The sequence below is a fragment of the Hibiscus syriacus genome, unplaced genomic scaffold (assembly GCF_006381635.1).
Source record: "Hibiscus syriacus cultivar Baekdansim isolate YM2019G1 unplaced genomic scaffold, ASM638163v2 tig00109945_pilon, whole genome shotgun sequence".
NCBI lineage: Eukaryota > Viridiplantae > Streptophyta > Magnoliopsida > Malvales > Malvaceae > Hibiscus > Hibiscus syriacus.
Window position 1 is genome coordinate 4,042,252 of NW_024062535.1, and position 16,632 is coordinate 4,058,883.

Here is a 16,632-nt window from a genome sequence, read left to right on the forward strand (position 1 = left end):
ACTCCAATGAAGCTCAAGTATGGAAGGCACCAAGGACGTTCCAGTGGAGAACGGTGGAAAAGTGAAGTGTTACAGCCGTTTACTGCAAGCCTAGGGTGTATTCTCTATTTTTCAAAAATCCCCCCTTTATGAAAAGATATAATGGGGTATTTATAGTGGAAATTTATAGGGTTTAGTACCCTTAGAAATTCCCTAAATACCCTTAGTTTCAACCCCTTTGCGTGAATAAACAAAAACTGACAATGGTCTCAAATTACTTGATTAGGGCATGATTGTATGTAAGGTTAATTGGACAGCTGGCCAAGTGACATAAACTGCAGCGTCAGACTTGCAAGATAAAACTCACCTTGGCAAGAAGATTTATTCCTCACTGTTGTCTTTTTATGTTTCTCGGGCCCTAGCAAACTAATTTGTATCGACAAATGAATTATTCCTTAATCATTTACTACATTATTTCAACCAACAAACAACCTTTCCCTCAGCAACATCAGATTACTCAACTAAACTATACCTTGGCAAAACTTATCCACCACATGCACATGTGTACTAAATGCAGCTAAAATGCTAAAGTAATGGCTTTTAGACATTCAATAACTTAAGTCAAAAGACACAAAACACTACCTTTTACGGATGTTCTTCTAGTGTGTCAAGGCATCAAATTATTCTTTAAGCACAGTTTCACTCATATTTATTCAATATGCTACATCAAATATTTTCTAACTATTTTTTCTTTTCTTTTTTTCACTTCTTCGAGGGGAGTCATCCCATCACACCTACCATCCTACACTCTAGGTGAAAGGGAGAATACCTTCAACCCTTGAACTAGTTAAATAGAGTCATCATGTGAATGCTTTCATTCACTCATGTGTTGAGGCAAAATTTTTTTTAGGAAGTTTCTAGGTCATGCCGTCGCACAGATGAGTGTCCCTCTATAGTTATGCCAAAGCATTTATGTGTAACTCAACACCGTTCAATACACTAAGGAGTTCAACTTAATCTTTTCAATCATTTAATGCCACGATGCGCAAAAAGTTCTTTCTTAAAAATTTTCTAAGTACCTTAAGCAGAGAAAGCATACAATCATGTTAAGAGGATCACAAATAGTCAAGTTCTAACGTCGGTTCTATCTTTCTGCAATCATATAAAATAATTCTAGCCTAGGCAATAAAAATTTTCTTTCATTATTGGGAATCCTTAACTTATTCCCAACAACTATCCTAACTTCACTCATACCATGAAAAAAATTTATTTCTACCAATTATTATCACTACAAGTAACTATGTGTGAGGCACAACACCTCCCCCAAACATGAGGGGTGCATTGTCCTCAATGCATTAATACTAATGCAAAGAAAATGACTCTAAAATGATGATACAAATACAAATCAAAAGGAGGGGGCTGGCAGACATATTTCTTCTGATGGGAGCGAGAATAGAGATGGAATAACAATATGGCCTTCTGAGTGCTTAAGTTGACGCTGGGTCATGGAAAGACTGTCTGGTGGGGTATCTCCTTAGTTGGGAGATCTCAGCATGGGTGTGTAAAGGTTGGGATGTTTCGGTTGCAACACCTAGTTTATTGTACAAATATGGGGGTTATGTCGGGGCTTGTTCAGTAGACGACTGGTCATCAACGGATTTAGCAAAAATTGTTACCGGGGTAATGTCTTCGGCTTCGAAAAACTTTGGCATAATTTCTTGAGTATTCTCTGAAGAGGAAGATGATGAGCTGATGTACTCATATGTCTGGTATTGCCATTCTTTCATAGATTGGAGATGCATGTGTGGCAAGGGGGTGACATCAACTAGGGAATCAGGCTAAATGTTTGGTACCAAGGCGTAAAATGTGCTACAATCTGTGGGTGTTGATTTGCGCAAGATCTTTTCAGGAAAAGGCGGTAGGTCTTCAATGGTAACTGGTAGCATTTCCTTGAAGAAAGAGTTCAGTTGTTTATTTCTGACCTTGATATGATTGAAGAATATATGCATTTCACCTTCCAAGTGTTCTAGCCGTTCCTATGTCTCTCGAGTGTTTGTGACCAAAATCACCTTTCTCGCTTCGGCTACAGATTTGGCACCTCGTTCTAATCCTTCAGTCGGAGCATTATCATCAAAACTCATTAGCTCTGGCACCTTCTTCTTGGTGATGCCCTCATTTGATTTGATAAACTCCTCCAAGGAATCCTCAGGGACCTTTTTATTTCTGTATAAAGTACTTATTAAATTGGAAAATAGCAAGTTACCTCTGGACCACTTCGCACATTCGTGGACTTACTCGAAAATAATTTCCCCTACATCAATCAAGCTTCTGTAGATGATGGAATACAACAACATCAATCGTCGTAGCAACATAGGTATCAGCTTGCCCTTCAAAAAGTTGTTCTATAGTTTTGTGATTGGTTTAAGGGTACAGCGACCCACATGCTTTGGGTTGGGGACGTTCCCCACAAACTTTACCCAACCAAAACACAAACCCTCCAATACACCATCGTAGTTCTTAGAATCTGCCTCGGAAAGAAATTTTTTATGTTGATTTTCGACTTTGCATAACTTAAAATAGCGGTTTATGGCAGAGGGAGTGGACCAGATAAACCTCCCTCTAACATACACAATGTGATGGGATGGGTCTCCCAGATGCGCATAAAAATTTTGGACCAGTAACGATGACACCACCTTGGGGTATAATTCACCTGTCTCCGATAATACAAACACATCTTCTAGGTAAACCTGTCATTTTTGCAATGCCTTAAATTTGTTCTCGGCCTCAACACTTTGAAAGTGCTGGAGAATTCTTGCATCGGCGGATGATGTGGAAGCACCAGGGTTTGCCTTAGATCTATCCATGTTAGCTTGGTGAAAGATTGAATGGAAGGAGAAAAAATGTTGGAACCAACGTTTATGGAGGTTTTTAGTGAAAGAGGGAAAAACTAAAGATGAAGATGAAGGGTGAAAGAAAGAGGAATGGTGAGAGAGAGTAAAGTAAGTTGTTTTGAAGAAGAAAAAATTGGTAGTGGACAGTTTCTTGGGGGTACAAAGGTAAAAAGCAAAAAAAAAAAAAGATATGATAATTAATGCTGAAGATTTGTGATGTGAGAATGGAATAATAAAATAATAGAGGAAAAGATTTTCCCTCTCAAAAGTGTCACCCAAATTTTTTTTATTAGGGTTTGCTTCCATCCATGTATTAGGTTGAATCTTAAGTTGCCAAGTGTCATAGGATCACTAAAAGATAATATTAGAGAATAAAAAAAATAACTAGTGCAGGATAAAGTGATGAATAATTATTTATGTACATAATGCAAATTATGTTGCCTAAGCAACAAAATGTTTTTAGGGAAGAGGAGCAAACTCTTAGGCGCGTGGAGTAGTGGCGTCGCTTTATCATGCAGGATTCGTGCTACATTGTAAACCTTCAGCCTTTGACCATTCCCCTTAAAGGTAGTCCCATCATCCAAGTTTCTAATTTCAACTGCGTCGTGGTTGTGCACTTGATGCACCATGAAAGGCCATGACCACCTGGACTACAACTTACATGGGAACAACTTCAGCCTTGAATTATAGAGAAATACTTGTTGCCCTAGAAAAAATTGAGAAGGAATTTTTTTTTATCGTGTCACTGCTTTGTCTTTTCTTTGTAAAGACAAGCATTCTCATACTTCTGAGCTCTAAATTCATCCACCTCATTTAGCTCCAACATTCGCCTTTCACCAGTAAGTTGCGCGTCTATATTAAGTTTCTTGATAACCCGGTATGCCTTGTGTTCTAGTTCCATGGGAAAATGACATGGCTTGCCATAGACTAACTTGAATGGAGACATCCTGAGCGACATTTTAAATGTCGTGCTATGTGCCCACAGTGCCTCATCAAGCTTTAGCGACCAATCTTTTCGTTTTGGGTTGACCACCTTCTTAAGGATATGCTTGATCTCACTGTTGGAGATCTCAGCCTACCCATTTGTTTGGGAATGGTATGCCATGGCAATTTTATTGTACACCCCATACCTTTACAATGCCTTGGTAATTAATTTATTGTCAAAGTGAGTATCTTCATTGTTGATAATTGCTCAGGGTGCTCCAAAATCTGTGAATATATTTTTATGCAATAACATCATTGCGGTCTTAGAGTTGTTTCAAGATGTTGCTATGATATCAAACCATTTGGATACATACTCCACAGGCAAAAGTATATACTGATCACCAAAGGACGGTGGAAAGGGTCCTATAAAATCAATTCCCCATATATCGAATAGTTCAACATCCAAAATATTCTGCCATGGTTGGAAACATTCATATAACTTATAGAAGTCATGATCATCATTGAATAAGGTGGGCCAGTATAAGCCAATTTAGAGCACCTTTGTAGCTGTCTTTATCCCACTAAAGTGCCCTCTACACGGGGATATATGACAATGAAATAAGATCTCATTGTGTACTTCCTCGGGATACATTTCCAGATTATTTGATCACCACATTATTTAAATAAGAATGGTTCATCCCAAATATAGTGGTGTATATCATGTCTGAACGTTTTCTAGCCCTTGCAAGATAAATCTGGAAGCATAATACCACTAACAATAAAGTTAACTATGTCAACATACCATGACACTGCCGCAACAAATAACATTCTCGTCAGGAAAATCCTCCTGAATATGCTTCACGTCATGGAAAGTATTTTTGTTCTCTAGCCTAGATAAGTGATCTGCTACATGGTTTTTAGTACCCTTCCTATCATTCACCTCTAAATCAAATTCTTGCAGCAAGAGTAACCATCTAATAAGCCTAGGCTTTGTATTATTTTAATTTACTAGGTACTTAATAGCATAATGATGAGTATCTACAATGACCTTAGTTCCTGTAAAGTATGCTCTAAACTTATCAAAATCAAATAATACAACCAACAATTCTTTTTCAGTGGTGGTATAATTAAGTTGTGCATCATTAAGGGTACGACTAGCATAATATATGACATAAAAGATTTTATCTATTCTTTTCCCAAGCACTGCCCTATGGCATAGTCACTAACATCGTACATCAGCTTGAAAGGGGTGTCCCAGTCAGGTGGAACAACAATTAGTGTCGAAGCAAGATTTTTCTTCAGATCAGTAAAGGCGTTAAGGCAGTTGTAATTGAACACAAATGGTTGATTTTATTGAAGCAATTGACACAAAGGCTTTGAAATCTTCGAAAAATCCTTGATGAAACGCTTGCAGAATCTTGCATGCCCTAGGAAACTCTTGATGCCCTTCATGGTTGTAGGTGGAGGTAAATTTTCAATTACTTCCACCTTGGCTTTTTCAACCTCAATGCCTTGGCGAGAGATTTTTTGTCCTAACACAAATTCATTTTTTTCATCAAAAAGTGACATTTCTCTCAGTTTAGCATAAGGTTTGACTCCTCATATTCACTTTAGCACTTTAGATAAATTATTGAGGCATCGGTCAAAGTCATCACCCAAGACGAAAAAATCATCCATAAATATTTCCAAGAAGTCCTCCACCATATCTGAGAAAATGGCCACCATACATCTATGAAAAGTTGTAGGGGCGTTACATAGTCCAAATGACATCATCCTAAAGGAATATGTGCCATATGACAAGTGAAGGTGGTTTTCTCCTAATCGTCATGTGTTATGGCGATCTGATTATACCCAGAATACCCGTTAAAGAATCAGTAAAATGCCTTGCCTGCTAATCGATCAAGCATCTGGTCGATGAAAGGAAGGGAAAATGGTCTTTCTTTGTCCCCTTGTTGAGCTTTCTATAATCCACACAAATTCGCCAGACCGTGATAATCCTTGTATTCAATAGCTAATCATTTTCGTTATTTATCATGGTCACTCCACCCTTCTTCAGCACACATTGAATCGGACTAACCCAGGATCTATCAGATATGGGATAGATCACCCAACATCAAGTCATTTGATGATTTCCTTCATCACCACTTTTTTATTATCAGATTAAGTTTTCGTTAGGATTCCACTGAATTGCTATGGAAATCACCTAGATGGATCTTGTGCATGCATATTATAGGGATGATTCTCTTTAAGTCTGCCATAGTCCACCCAAGGGCTTTTTAGTGTTATGAAAAAATATTCAACAAACTACTTTCTTGCTCGGGGGTTAGACTAGCATAAATTATAACTGGTAAAGTATCATCACTACCTAGATAAGCATATTTCAAATGTTATGGAAAAGGCTTAAGTTCTAAGGTAGGTGCATGATGTAACGAAGGTTTTGGAGGAACAAATTCATTCAAGTCAAGGGATTCAAATCTCTTACTTGGTCTAGCTTGAAGTAAGCTAGACTGTTCCACCTCTAGTGAATAATCATCGGACTCTTCATTTATTCTATACAGTAAATCCTACTGTAATACCACAAAATTTGGTTAGTGAGCAAAATGTAAGTTTTGAAAGTTTAATGGTTGAAGCATAAAATTGGAAAAAGTTTAGGGACCTAAGTGGTAATGTTCCCAAAAATAATTTTTATTCCAAAAATAGATAGTTTACTCTTGAGTGCAGGGTTTTATTGAAATATAATCTGGAATTTATGTTGAAAACTATAAAGGGTTAAAGTCTGGTAAGAAATCTATAAATCGGATCGAATAGAAATTTTGGGGAAAAATGAAGGATAATAAATTAGGCTTAAAAATATTATTTCCACATGTTAAAATGATGAAAAATAATATAAACCATTGGATTTAAGGATTTAATTCCATGTTAAATTTGGATAGTTGGATTAAAGTGGCAAGATTACAATTTTTGGAAAGTTGCATAGGCAAAATGGTAAAAGGTGAAATAATTAATTCATCTTTGACTTTTGGAAGATGATAAGCTTAAGGGTGAAATGGTCTTTTCCAATTAAATGAATTTAATATTCATTTAAACTTAAATATGACTAAATTAACATGAAATTAAAGTTTAGAATTTCATGAAACTTAACCTATTTTTAGATCCAAGCCATGGACACCATTCTAACGTAAGGAAATTTTTATTTTTAATATTTGAGCAATTTCCTTTGGTTTTTGGATCGTGCCGTGAAATAGAAGTTGTTCTACACGAAAAACACTATCATTTGGTACAATTATTACTTGCTAATTTGGTTTGGGTTCAAAGATCCCAAATTTTAGGGTTTGTGTTCACATTAGGGTTTATGAAATTGATGAATGATTTTTTTGTAGAATCATATACAAGCATGATTGTTGGTTAAAATCACTTGTACATGGCTATATAAGCCTATGTTGAATTCGGCCAAACCCTAGTTTTAGGGGAAAGATGTATTTTGATAAAGTTAAGTTAAGGTTTTGATTCTAAGGGTCTTAAAAAGTTTAATCAAGTGAAAATCATGAGAAATGTACCCCTAAAGCTTTCGGCCATGAAGAAATAAGTTGGGAAAAGTTGTGGAAAAATTACAATGGATTAGAAGTGATATTTGGAAGGTTCTACAAGCCTTAGAAAACTTTTGGGTCATTTTGTAATTTTTTGAAAGTTGAGAGACCTATTTTGCAATTTTGAAAAGTTATGGGTTAATTGTGTAGTTACTCAATAATTGTATACATTACTGGAAATTACTGTTTGAGGGCTGAAATTGAATTTAGAATGTGAAATTAAGCCATTTTGGAAAGATGGCAAAGTTTAAGTGAAAATGGAGAATATTTGAGAAAGTTAGTGGATGAAGTGGTAATTATGGTATTGTTGAGGTATTGAGCTGGAAATTAAATGCTGGAATTTTATTAGGCTTAATTGGGCTTGGATTGAAGAACTTATGACAAGGGCATATTTTGAATAAAAAGGAAAAGTTAAGATAAATTTTAAAAGAATTCATAAATAATAGTACTTTTGAGCATTTTTATTATTTTGTAAAAATGTTAGTAAGGATACTAACATTGTATTTCATAATTTTATATGCATTGTATGGATGTTTGCGTAGATCGTGGTTAAACTCGTGATACGAGCAAAGCTAAAGGCAAGGAAAAAGTTCAAGAATAATTTGATTTCGATAGTAAGGCATATTACATGAATGCATTTATTATATACTTATATGATATGAGGATGGTTTGCTATGAGTCAACCTTTAATGTTTTTATAAAATCATGATTTACCTTATTTTGAAGCATTTTCATAAAGTTTATAAAAATGATTTTACAAATAATTTTAGGGTATAAACTACCCTAAAATAGATGGATGAACTTTTATATTATTTTAACAGCTATTGATATATCAGAATAAATGTTTAATCTGTGAATTTGATTTAAAGGCCTATTGTATGTGCATTGAGAGTCGTAGATGCATTTCGACATACTTTGTGTATGATGATTATCGATCGCTTTTGTTTAAAGCATATGTTGCATTTTCATATCAGTAATTTGTGTGCTTTTGACACTATGTGTGCATCCATGGTATTCATAATGAGTTTGTGAATTACCATTTTGTTATTTTAGTATAGTGTTGTTGTCACTACAGAACCTATGCTTGTGTATAACACTTTTGTTCAACTCATATACCTTGTATTCTCATTTGACATAAATTGTAATACCCTAAATATTGAATTAGGGACTTTATTGAAAGGATTTAAAAATATGAGGATTTATTCGATTAAATGATAAAATATTAGAATGATTTGGATTAGTCGTTTAGACTAAATTGTTTCAATGGATGATTAAAAGGGCATTTTGGTCGTTTAAATTAAAATAAATTTAAAATTCATTCTAATAAGGTATTAAAGAAAAGGGGGAAAAGGGAAAATAGGTAACCACAAAAGTCATCTATATTTTCTTCTTCTTTCCTCGTGGAAAAGCTCTCCTCAATAGCTCAAAGGTGATATTTCATATGGCTAGTTTATCCTTTCATTTTTGGATGGTTTTTGAAGCATTGAGTATGACAGAAGCTTAATAAAGAGTTTTATGGGATTAAAACTATGAGATAGAGGAAATAATAAAGATTTTTGAAAATGGGTTTTGAAATCATATGTTAATATATGAGTGTTTATGGATGTTTACTGGTAGATTTGACTTGTCAAAGAGGTAAATCAAAGATTAGAATCATTGGATAAGATTAAGAACATATTAGAAAAAGTGGTGTGATTCTTAGAATTGAATGTTCTTTGAACATTTTAGATGTTTTAAGAAACTAAATGAAGGAAAGTTAGTATTGATATGTAAAGAAGAGTTTAGTAGTATTGTATGGTGTAAACATGACCCCATTTGGGTGATAATCGGGTTGAAAACTGGAAATTATGGGCATGGGTATCGTTACTGATAGAACAATACCGATACTATAGGCTTAAAATCAATAGAATCTGCTGATTTGTATCGATACCAATTCAAGTGGTATCCATACCAAGAGGGGAGTATCGATACTATAAGGATGGTTTCGATACCATTGATCACAGAATGAAAAAATGGTATCGGTACCATAATAAAGTATCAGTACCATAGTATAGTAGTATCGATACCATGGTGGGGGTATCGATACTATTGAGCTAGAAATATTAAAAACATACTGCTATTGTTATAGAAAGTTAATGATATGTCCTTCTGAGTATTGTTTAATTATAATTGCTAGGAAATATACTAAAAATTGACATGGTAGGTGTTTTTAATCGATGCTTTAGTAGATCGAAACCAAGCTCCCAAGACAAGCAAAACGAAGGGCAAAGGTCAAGAACATGAGTAATCAGCTTTGCATTTTGGATACAATAGCGAGGAAAGCCAGGAAAGTGCATTTAATTGTGTAACTATATATTGTATAACTATATGTTATACTAGTCATATATGTATGATTTATTAATATGTGTGTGGTGATTACCAAATAGGCACTAAGTGTGGAAATCACGGAATTCATCATATATTCATGAATAACCATTTCTGCACTAAGTGTGCAAATCACAGAATTCATCATATGTTGATGAATAACAGTTTCGGCGCTAAGTGTACAAATCACGAAATTCATCATATGTTGGTGAATAACCGTTTCGGCAATAAGTGTACAAATCACGGAATTCATCATATGTTGATGAATAACCATTACGGTACTAAGTGTGCAAATCATATAATTCATCATATGTTGATGAATAACCGTTTCGGCATTAAGTGTGCAAATCATGGAATTCATCATATGTTGATGAATAACCGTTTCGGCACTAAGTGTGCAAAGTACGGAATTCATCATATGTTGATGAATAACCATTTCGGCACAATGTGTGCAAACCACAAAATTCATAATATGTTTATGAATGACTGTAAGGGAACTAAAGGTGCATTACAAAGAAATGATCATGACTGGAAAGTAATGAATTGGTATTTGATCGATAATAAATAATGATATAATGATTTCATTGTATGGTTAGTTTTGCCTCACTAAGTAATATTTAAGTGTGTTTATTTCACGCGTAGATTTAATACAAGCTGAGTAAGGAGATCATCGAACATCAAAGCTAGAGTCGTCTCGTCAGTAACAATATGACATACATGTATACTTTTGATTTATTTTAGTGACATACATGTATACTTTTGATTTATTTGAATTAAACTATTGTAAATCGTTTAAGTGTTTGAACATCTCTTTTTGTTTGTCTATTTAAGTTTAATGCATGTTTTATTATAAGTAAATTAAAATGTTTTACAAAAAGAAACTATTTTAAAAGTGATGTGACATTTGTATCTCGTATACGAAAAGGTTTACAGGAGATGGTGTTACATACATTGGGCAATAAATGTATATTTTGGAAAATACTTATTGATGGGTATGCTAGGAATATTATATATTTTTTTGCATGGTATGTGTAAGAAACTTGGTTAACTAAGTCAGTTTTATGTATTATTATGATTTATACGATTAAATTTGTATTTTGATATTTTATGGTATACTTATGTTTTGGTTACACCTCATTTATATTATTATGCCTCACTAACTGAATACTTAGCATGTGATGGTTTCATGCATATGTAATCGAGTATAATCGGAGTAAGGAGTACAATTGATATCATCTCTCAAGGATTGCCTCATCAGTAATACTATAACACCTCTAGATGTTTATTTTGATATTACTAGTTGGCATGTACTTAGATATGGTGTGATGCTTTGATAAGATACTTGGTATTTGGTTGTAGTATTATATTAGTTTGACTTAAACTATTGTTTGATGAATTTTTAAATGTTATTTTATATATTAGTATTTGAAGAACGTTTTGTAAACTATACTATTAAACTGTTTATTTAAAGAAACAAAATTTTACAGGCTTTCAAGTACGAAAATATTTTATAAGTCATGTGACATCTGTGACTCGTGTACGGGGACGTATACAGGAAATGGGTGTTTCACCTATGTTTGTCTCAATTGAAAAAAAATTCCTGAGCAAATATTTTTGCCTACCTCATTCTGAAAAAATTCACTTGGGCCAAAATTATTATTTCTCTCTAGCTGAAAAATATCGTCGGGGTAAAAAATTTTACACTCCTGTATCTGAGCAAGGTTATCTTTTCATAGAGTATCATATTCTTATAGGTGTAAATTTTTACGTTGACCAAAAAATTATGTCTCGTCTTCTTCATATGGCTCCATGTCTCCATTGCAATGGCATTCTTAATAATCATCAACATATTTAAGAGTGTTGAAGACATTGATAGTTACGCTTTGACCAGCCACCCTCATCGTAAACTCTCCTTTCTCGCAATCTATTAAGATGCGTTCAATGGCAATGGCCAAGAGGGACACCCAAGAATAATAGGTGCATTTTCATCGGTCTCGCACTCTAAAATAAGGAAATCTATTAGAAAGACAAACTTGTCCACTTTAGCTATCACATCCTCAATTTTTCCCTCGGGACGAACATGTGATCGGCCAGCCAGTTGCAAAATCATGGTGGTTGGTTGAGAATTACCCATGCCAATTAGTTTCAAAAATATGGACTTGGGCATCATGCTTACGCTTGACCCCAAGTCACAAAGGGCTCTCCCAATATACTTATCATCGATGGAGCATGGTATAACAAAACTTCTAGGATCTTTTTTCTTCAATAGAAGTTTACTCAGTGTCAAACTATATTTTGTTGCCGTGGAAACATGTACTATTCTTTCCAGCTTCCTCTTCTTCGTGACAATATCCTTCAAGAACTTGGTGTAAGAAGGCATCTAATCAATAGCTTCGAGTAGTGGGACATTGATATACAACTTATCAAGGACACCAACAAACTTTTTGAACTGGATCTCGCAACCGTTGAGGGAAAGGCAGTGGGGCCTGATTTCATTTGCTACAGGTGGGGGTAAAACTTTTGCCTTGGCAATAAATTTTCTACCCTCATTAGGTTGACTTGTTGACCCCTCGTCCTTTTCCTTCTCCTCAAGAAAGTCTTCTTGTTCATCATGTTCAACTCGACCTTATGGTTCTTTATGTGTAGTGTCTTGGCGAGAAATATCTTTCTTCTTTCCCCCAAACTTATCATAGAGATTAATTTGGGTACCACTCCTAGGTGTAAGCACACTGCATTGCTCCTTTCTATGAGGCTCGGTGACCTCAGTATCACTAGGGAGACTTCCTTGCGAGAGAGAATGTATTATTATGGCGATTTGGCCCACTTGATTCTCTAATGCTCTCATTGATAAACTATGGCTTTGTAATAGAGCTGTATGGCTTTGTGACAAAGCACTTTGATTGTTGATTGTCGATGAGTGTTCATGTATTAAGGTCTTTGTTGAAGCCATGAAATCCTTTATCGAGGCTATAAATTTTTATAATGAAGCTTCAAGGGAGTTAGAATTTAAGGAGAATGCATTATCTCTATTTTTATTCATCTGTTGATGTTATAAACTTAAATGTTAAGAGGCATTTTGATGTGGCCTATCCTGCATAGTTGTTTTTGTTCCCACGATTACCAAATAAAAATTTGGATATTCTCGCCATCAAGGATTGTATGTATTAGAGTAGGGGTTGTTATTGCTTTTATTAAAATTACCCATGAAATTAATGAACTTCTACTTTTATGGGCATTCACTCTCATGATGGTTGCCACTGCAGAGAATGCATGTTGAGTTAGTTGCCTTGACTTCTTTCACCTCACCGAAACGCTGCAAATTTTTTAGCATGTTAGTTATGGCATAAAGTTGGGTAGAAACTGAATCCTTACCATCAAGTTCATACGCCCCAGATATTTTCCTATCGGTTCCAAACCTTGCAGAGGGGAATTGATAGTCGTTGTTAGCTATCTGATCAAGGATATCAAAGGCTTCCTAGGGTGATTTTTCAAGTAAATTACCATTCGCCGAAGCATCCAACATCATGTGAGTAGGTGAGTTAACACCATAGAGAACATGACGACATGAGTCCAGTCATGGAATCCATGGTTGGTGCATTTATGAAGAAAACTTTTATATATGTCCTATCACTCCTACATAGATTCATCATCGCCTTGGTGAAAACTTGCAATGTCATTACGGAGCTAGGTGTTCATGTTGGGTAGGTTATATCGAAGCAGAAAACTTTTGCATAAGTCAACTCAAGATTCTATTGAGCCATAATAGACTCCACTCAGCCGTGCGAACAGTAAGGGAATAATTTTAGCTTCAGCAGGACCTCATGCACATCTTGTTACCTAAACGAGTCGCACACTTCAAGTAAAGTACGTACATGTTGTCTAGCATCTTCATTAGGCAAGCCTCCAAACTGACCGATAGAATTGAGCATGTTGAACATCACTTGTTTGAGTTCAAAGTGAGTTGCCTGTATTTTCTGTTCCATGATTCCAAGTTTAAGATCATCAAGAATTGGATTTAAGTGATCTCGTATAGCTCGTGATCTTGAAACATTTTTGGGAATATTATTTGTCGCGATATCAGGAACTACCTGATCTTTCCTAGGGTTGTCAACCTGAAACTGCAATCGATTCATATAGTCTCTAGCATGCTAAGCACATTACTTTTGTATGAATAAATGCTCGATCTCATGGTCAAATTATAATAATGGTTTGTCAGCAGATCTCCTGGTCATGCAATGACAAAAAACATACAAAAGAAAATCAGAAAACAAATAAGTAAAACTAAAATAAATAAAGAAAATATAACAATAAAATAAAAGTTGCTATGGCAAAAATTATCAAAATTCCTCCAGTTGCCAGTCCCCGGCAACAACACCAAAAACTTGATCTCGTGTAAATGTGTGTGTTATAGCATGTAAATCTATAGAAGAATACACAATCGATGTAAGTAATATAGTAGTAAGTGAGTTATCGTCTCCACAGGGATTGGTGCAACATTTTTTATGTTTGCTACAGCTAGAACTAAGTGTCACTAGTTACTCCTAAGATTCTTATCTAAAACGAAAAGTAAGCAGTAACAAATGATGTAAACAAAATGAAAAGTATTGTTGAGGTGAGAAAAATTATGAAGTTAAGTGAGTAGAAAAGTTTGGTTGAGGCAATAAAGATATGCAAAGGTAACAAATAAAAGTTGTCGAAGCGAATAAAAATGTTGAGCTTAATATAATCTGAAAAACCTCACACATTCAGACTTCTAATGGAGAACTTGGGTTGGATTTGTTTTTCTATGGCGAGATTATTATATGTCTAGGATGATTTAGTATGGTATGCCTATACTGCTGAAAGGATTTACAAGAGTGTTCCTAGAATTTTTGCTACGGTAATACTACTCAGCGTGAACTATAACCCTTGGTTTGTCAAACTGTTGTTGTGGCAATACTCCTCAGCGTAAACCGTAGCTTTTAGCCTATCATACTCAAGCATTCACCCTTTTAGTTGAATAAAACCCTCTCCTTATCTCTAAGCAGATTAGAACCTCACCATCCTGGATTATTTCCCTTGTCCACTTATATATAACCTAACTCTCTCGTATTAGGTATCAACTCCTAGAAAAAATGACAATCTCTTAAAAGTTCTTACAAAGACTAGGTATGTTTTACCGAGGCACCAGGCAATCTCTCAAAAGCTCTTACAGTGTCAAGGTAAAATATTAAAACAATAAACAAAACAACACTTTGCATAAACAAATGACATCAATCATTAACAATCAAATAAAGTATCAACAAAGCATTATCCAACAACAAGTAAAACAATTTATGGTGTGGTAAATATCATCCCAAAATCAATCTTTAAGTACAAGCCCTTTAAGTGATATGGACATAAAGAACAAAGGAAGAACAACTCCCAAAACAAAGCTCTGTCATGACATTTGGACCACCACCATTACTGATCTGGCGACCATCCTCTCTCGAGGGCATGGTCGCCGCTCCAATGAATCCCGACTATGGAAGGAACCAAGGACGATCGAGTGGAGGACGGTGGAAAAGTGAAGTGTTATAGCCGCTTACTCCAAGCCTAGGGTGTATTATCTCTTTTCCAAAAATTCCCCTTTATGAAGAGATATAATAGGGTATTTATAGTGGGAATTTCTAGGGTTTAGTACCCTTGGAAACTCCCTAAATACCCTTAGTTTCAACCACTTTGCGTGAATAAACAACAGCTGATAGTGGTCTCAAATTCCTTGATGAGAGCCTGATTGCACGTGAGATTGATTGGACAGCTGGCCAAGTGACGTCAGCTGCTGCGTCAGACTTGTAAGATGAAACTCTCCTTGGCAAGAAAAATTGTTCCTCTTTGTCGTCTTCTTATGTTCATCGAGCCCTAGCAAATTAATTTTTTCTCGCCAAATGAATTATTCCTTAGTTATTTCATGCATCATTATAGCCAACAAACAACCTTTCCCCTCAGCAGAATCAGATTACTCAAATAAACTTTGCCTTGGCAAAACTTATCCACAACATGTTCATGTGTCCTAAATACAATTAAATGCAACTAAAATGCTAAAGCAATGGCTTTTAGACATTCAATAACTTAAGTAAAAATACACAAAACATAATCTTTTACGGAGTTATCATCTGTTTTCAGTTGAAATGGAGTTTCTCCATGAGGGAATACGATGCGTAATGGTTGTTGTACTGCAATAGCCGCAGCCAATTGTTGGATCGTGGGACCGACTATTGTTGTCTCTTTTGTCAAAGCATTTGTATGTGTATTCTTTGAGCTAGTGCTTTGATCTTTGGGTCAAAATCTACGAGCTCTCCAGGAATTTTTTTGGTCATAAATCAACACAAACTAAATCAATAACTTTGTCGAAGTCCCCGACAATGGCCCAATTTGACAAGCGTCATAAATTGTCAAATAAATAATCTTTAATCTCAAAAATAAATAGAATTAAGCATAACAAAGAGAAGAAGGGTTGATCCATAGGGACTAAAGAGCTTCTGATGTAAAGAGGTTTTGATTATGACTTTGTAAGAAAGTTAATAAAATTGGGGGTAATTTGGATTGAAAGAGTAAAATAGAAAATAAATAAAAAAGATTAAAATGTGAAAATTAAACTTAGAGAAATAACGAAAGTAAGTGTTGAGAGAAAGAAATCAGTTGAATAAATAGCCTCCAGCTTTATTTTGCCTTAATTTGTTTTGATCATCGAAAGAGGTTTTACTTTAAGATTCATGTCGGTTACAATTTACAAGGCCCAACCTAAGGCAATCTTTGAAATTCAGTCAATTCTCAGATTAACTACAGCTATCACCATGAGCACCAAAAACAAATTAAAATCCTAAAAAAGTCTAACTCAGATTGTCTCAATGAGAATCAAATCTGAT

At 35.0% G+C, this 16,632-nt stretch overlaps 1 protein-coding gene across 1 annotated transcript; it reads right to left on the bottom strand.

Annotated features, from left to right (window-relative positions):
• Positions 1-11,672: 11,672 nt before the first annotated feature.
• On the bottom strand, positions 11,673-12,125 carry LOC120210932. The gene has a single exon (XM_039209572.1). The coding sequence runs from the start codon at positions 12,123-12,125 to the stop codon at positions 11,673-11,675; it is 453 nt and encodes a 150-aa protein (XP_039065503.1).
• Between the last annotated feature and the right edge of the window lie 4,507 nt (positions 12,126-16,632).

Bases quoted from the DNA above. Each gene is read 5' to 3' on its own strand.
- LOC120210932 (XM_039209572.1), bottom strand. From the start codon at position 12,125: ATGCCTTCTTACACCAAGTTCTTGAAGGATATTGTCACGAAGAAGAGG.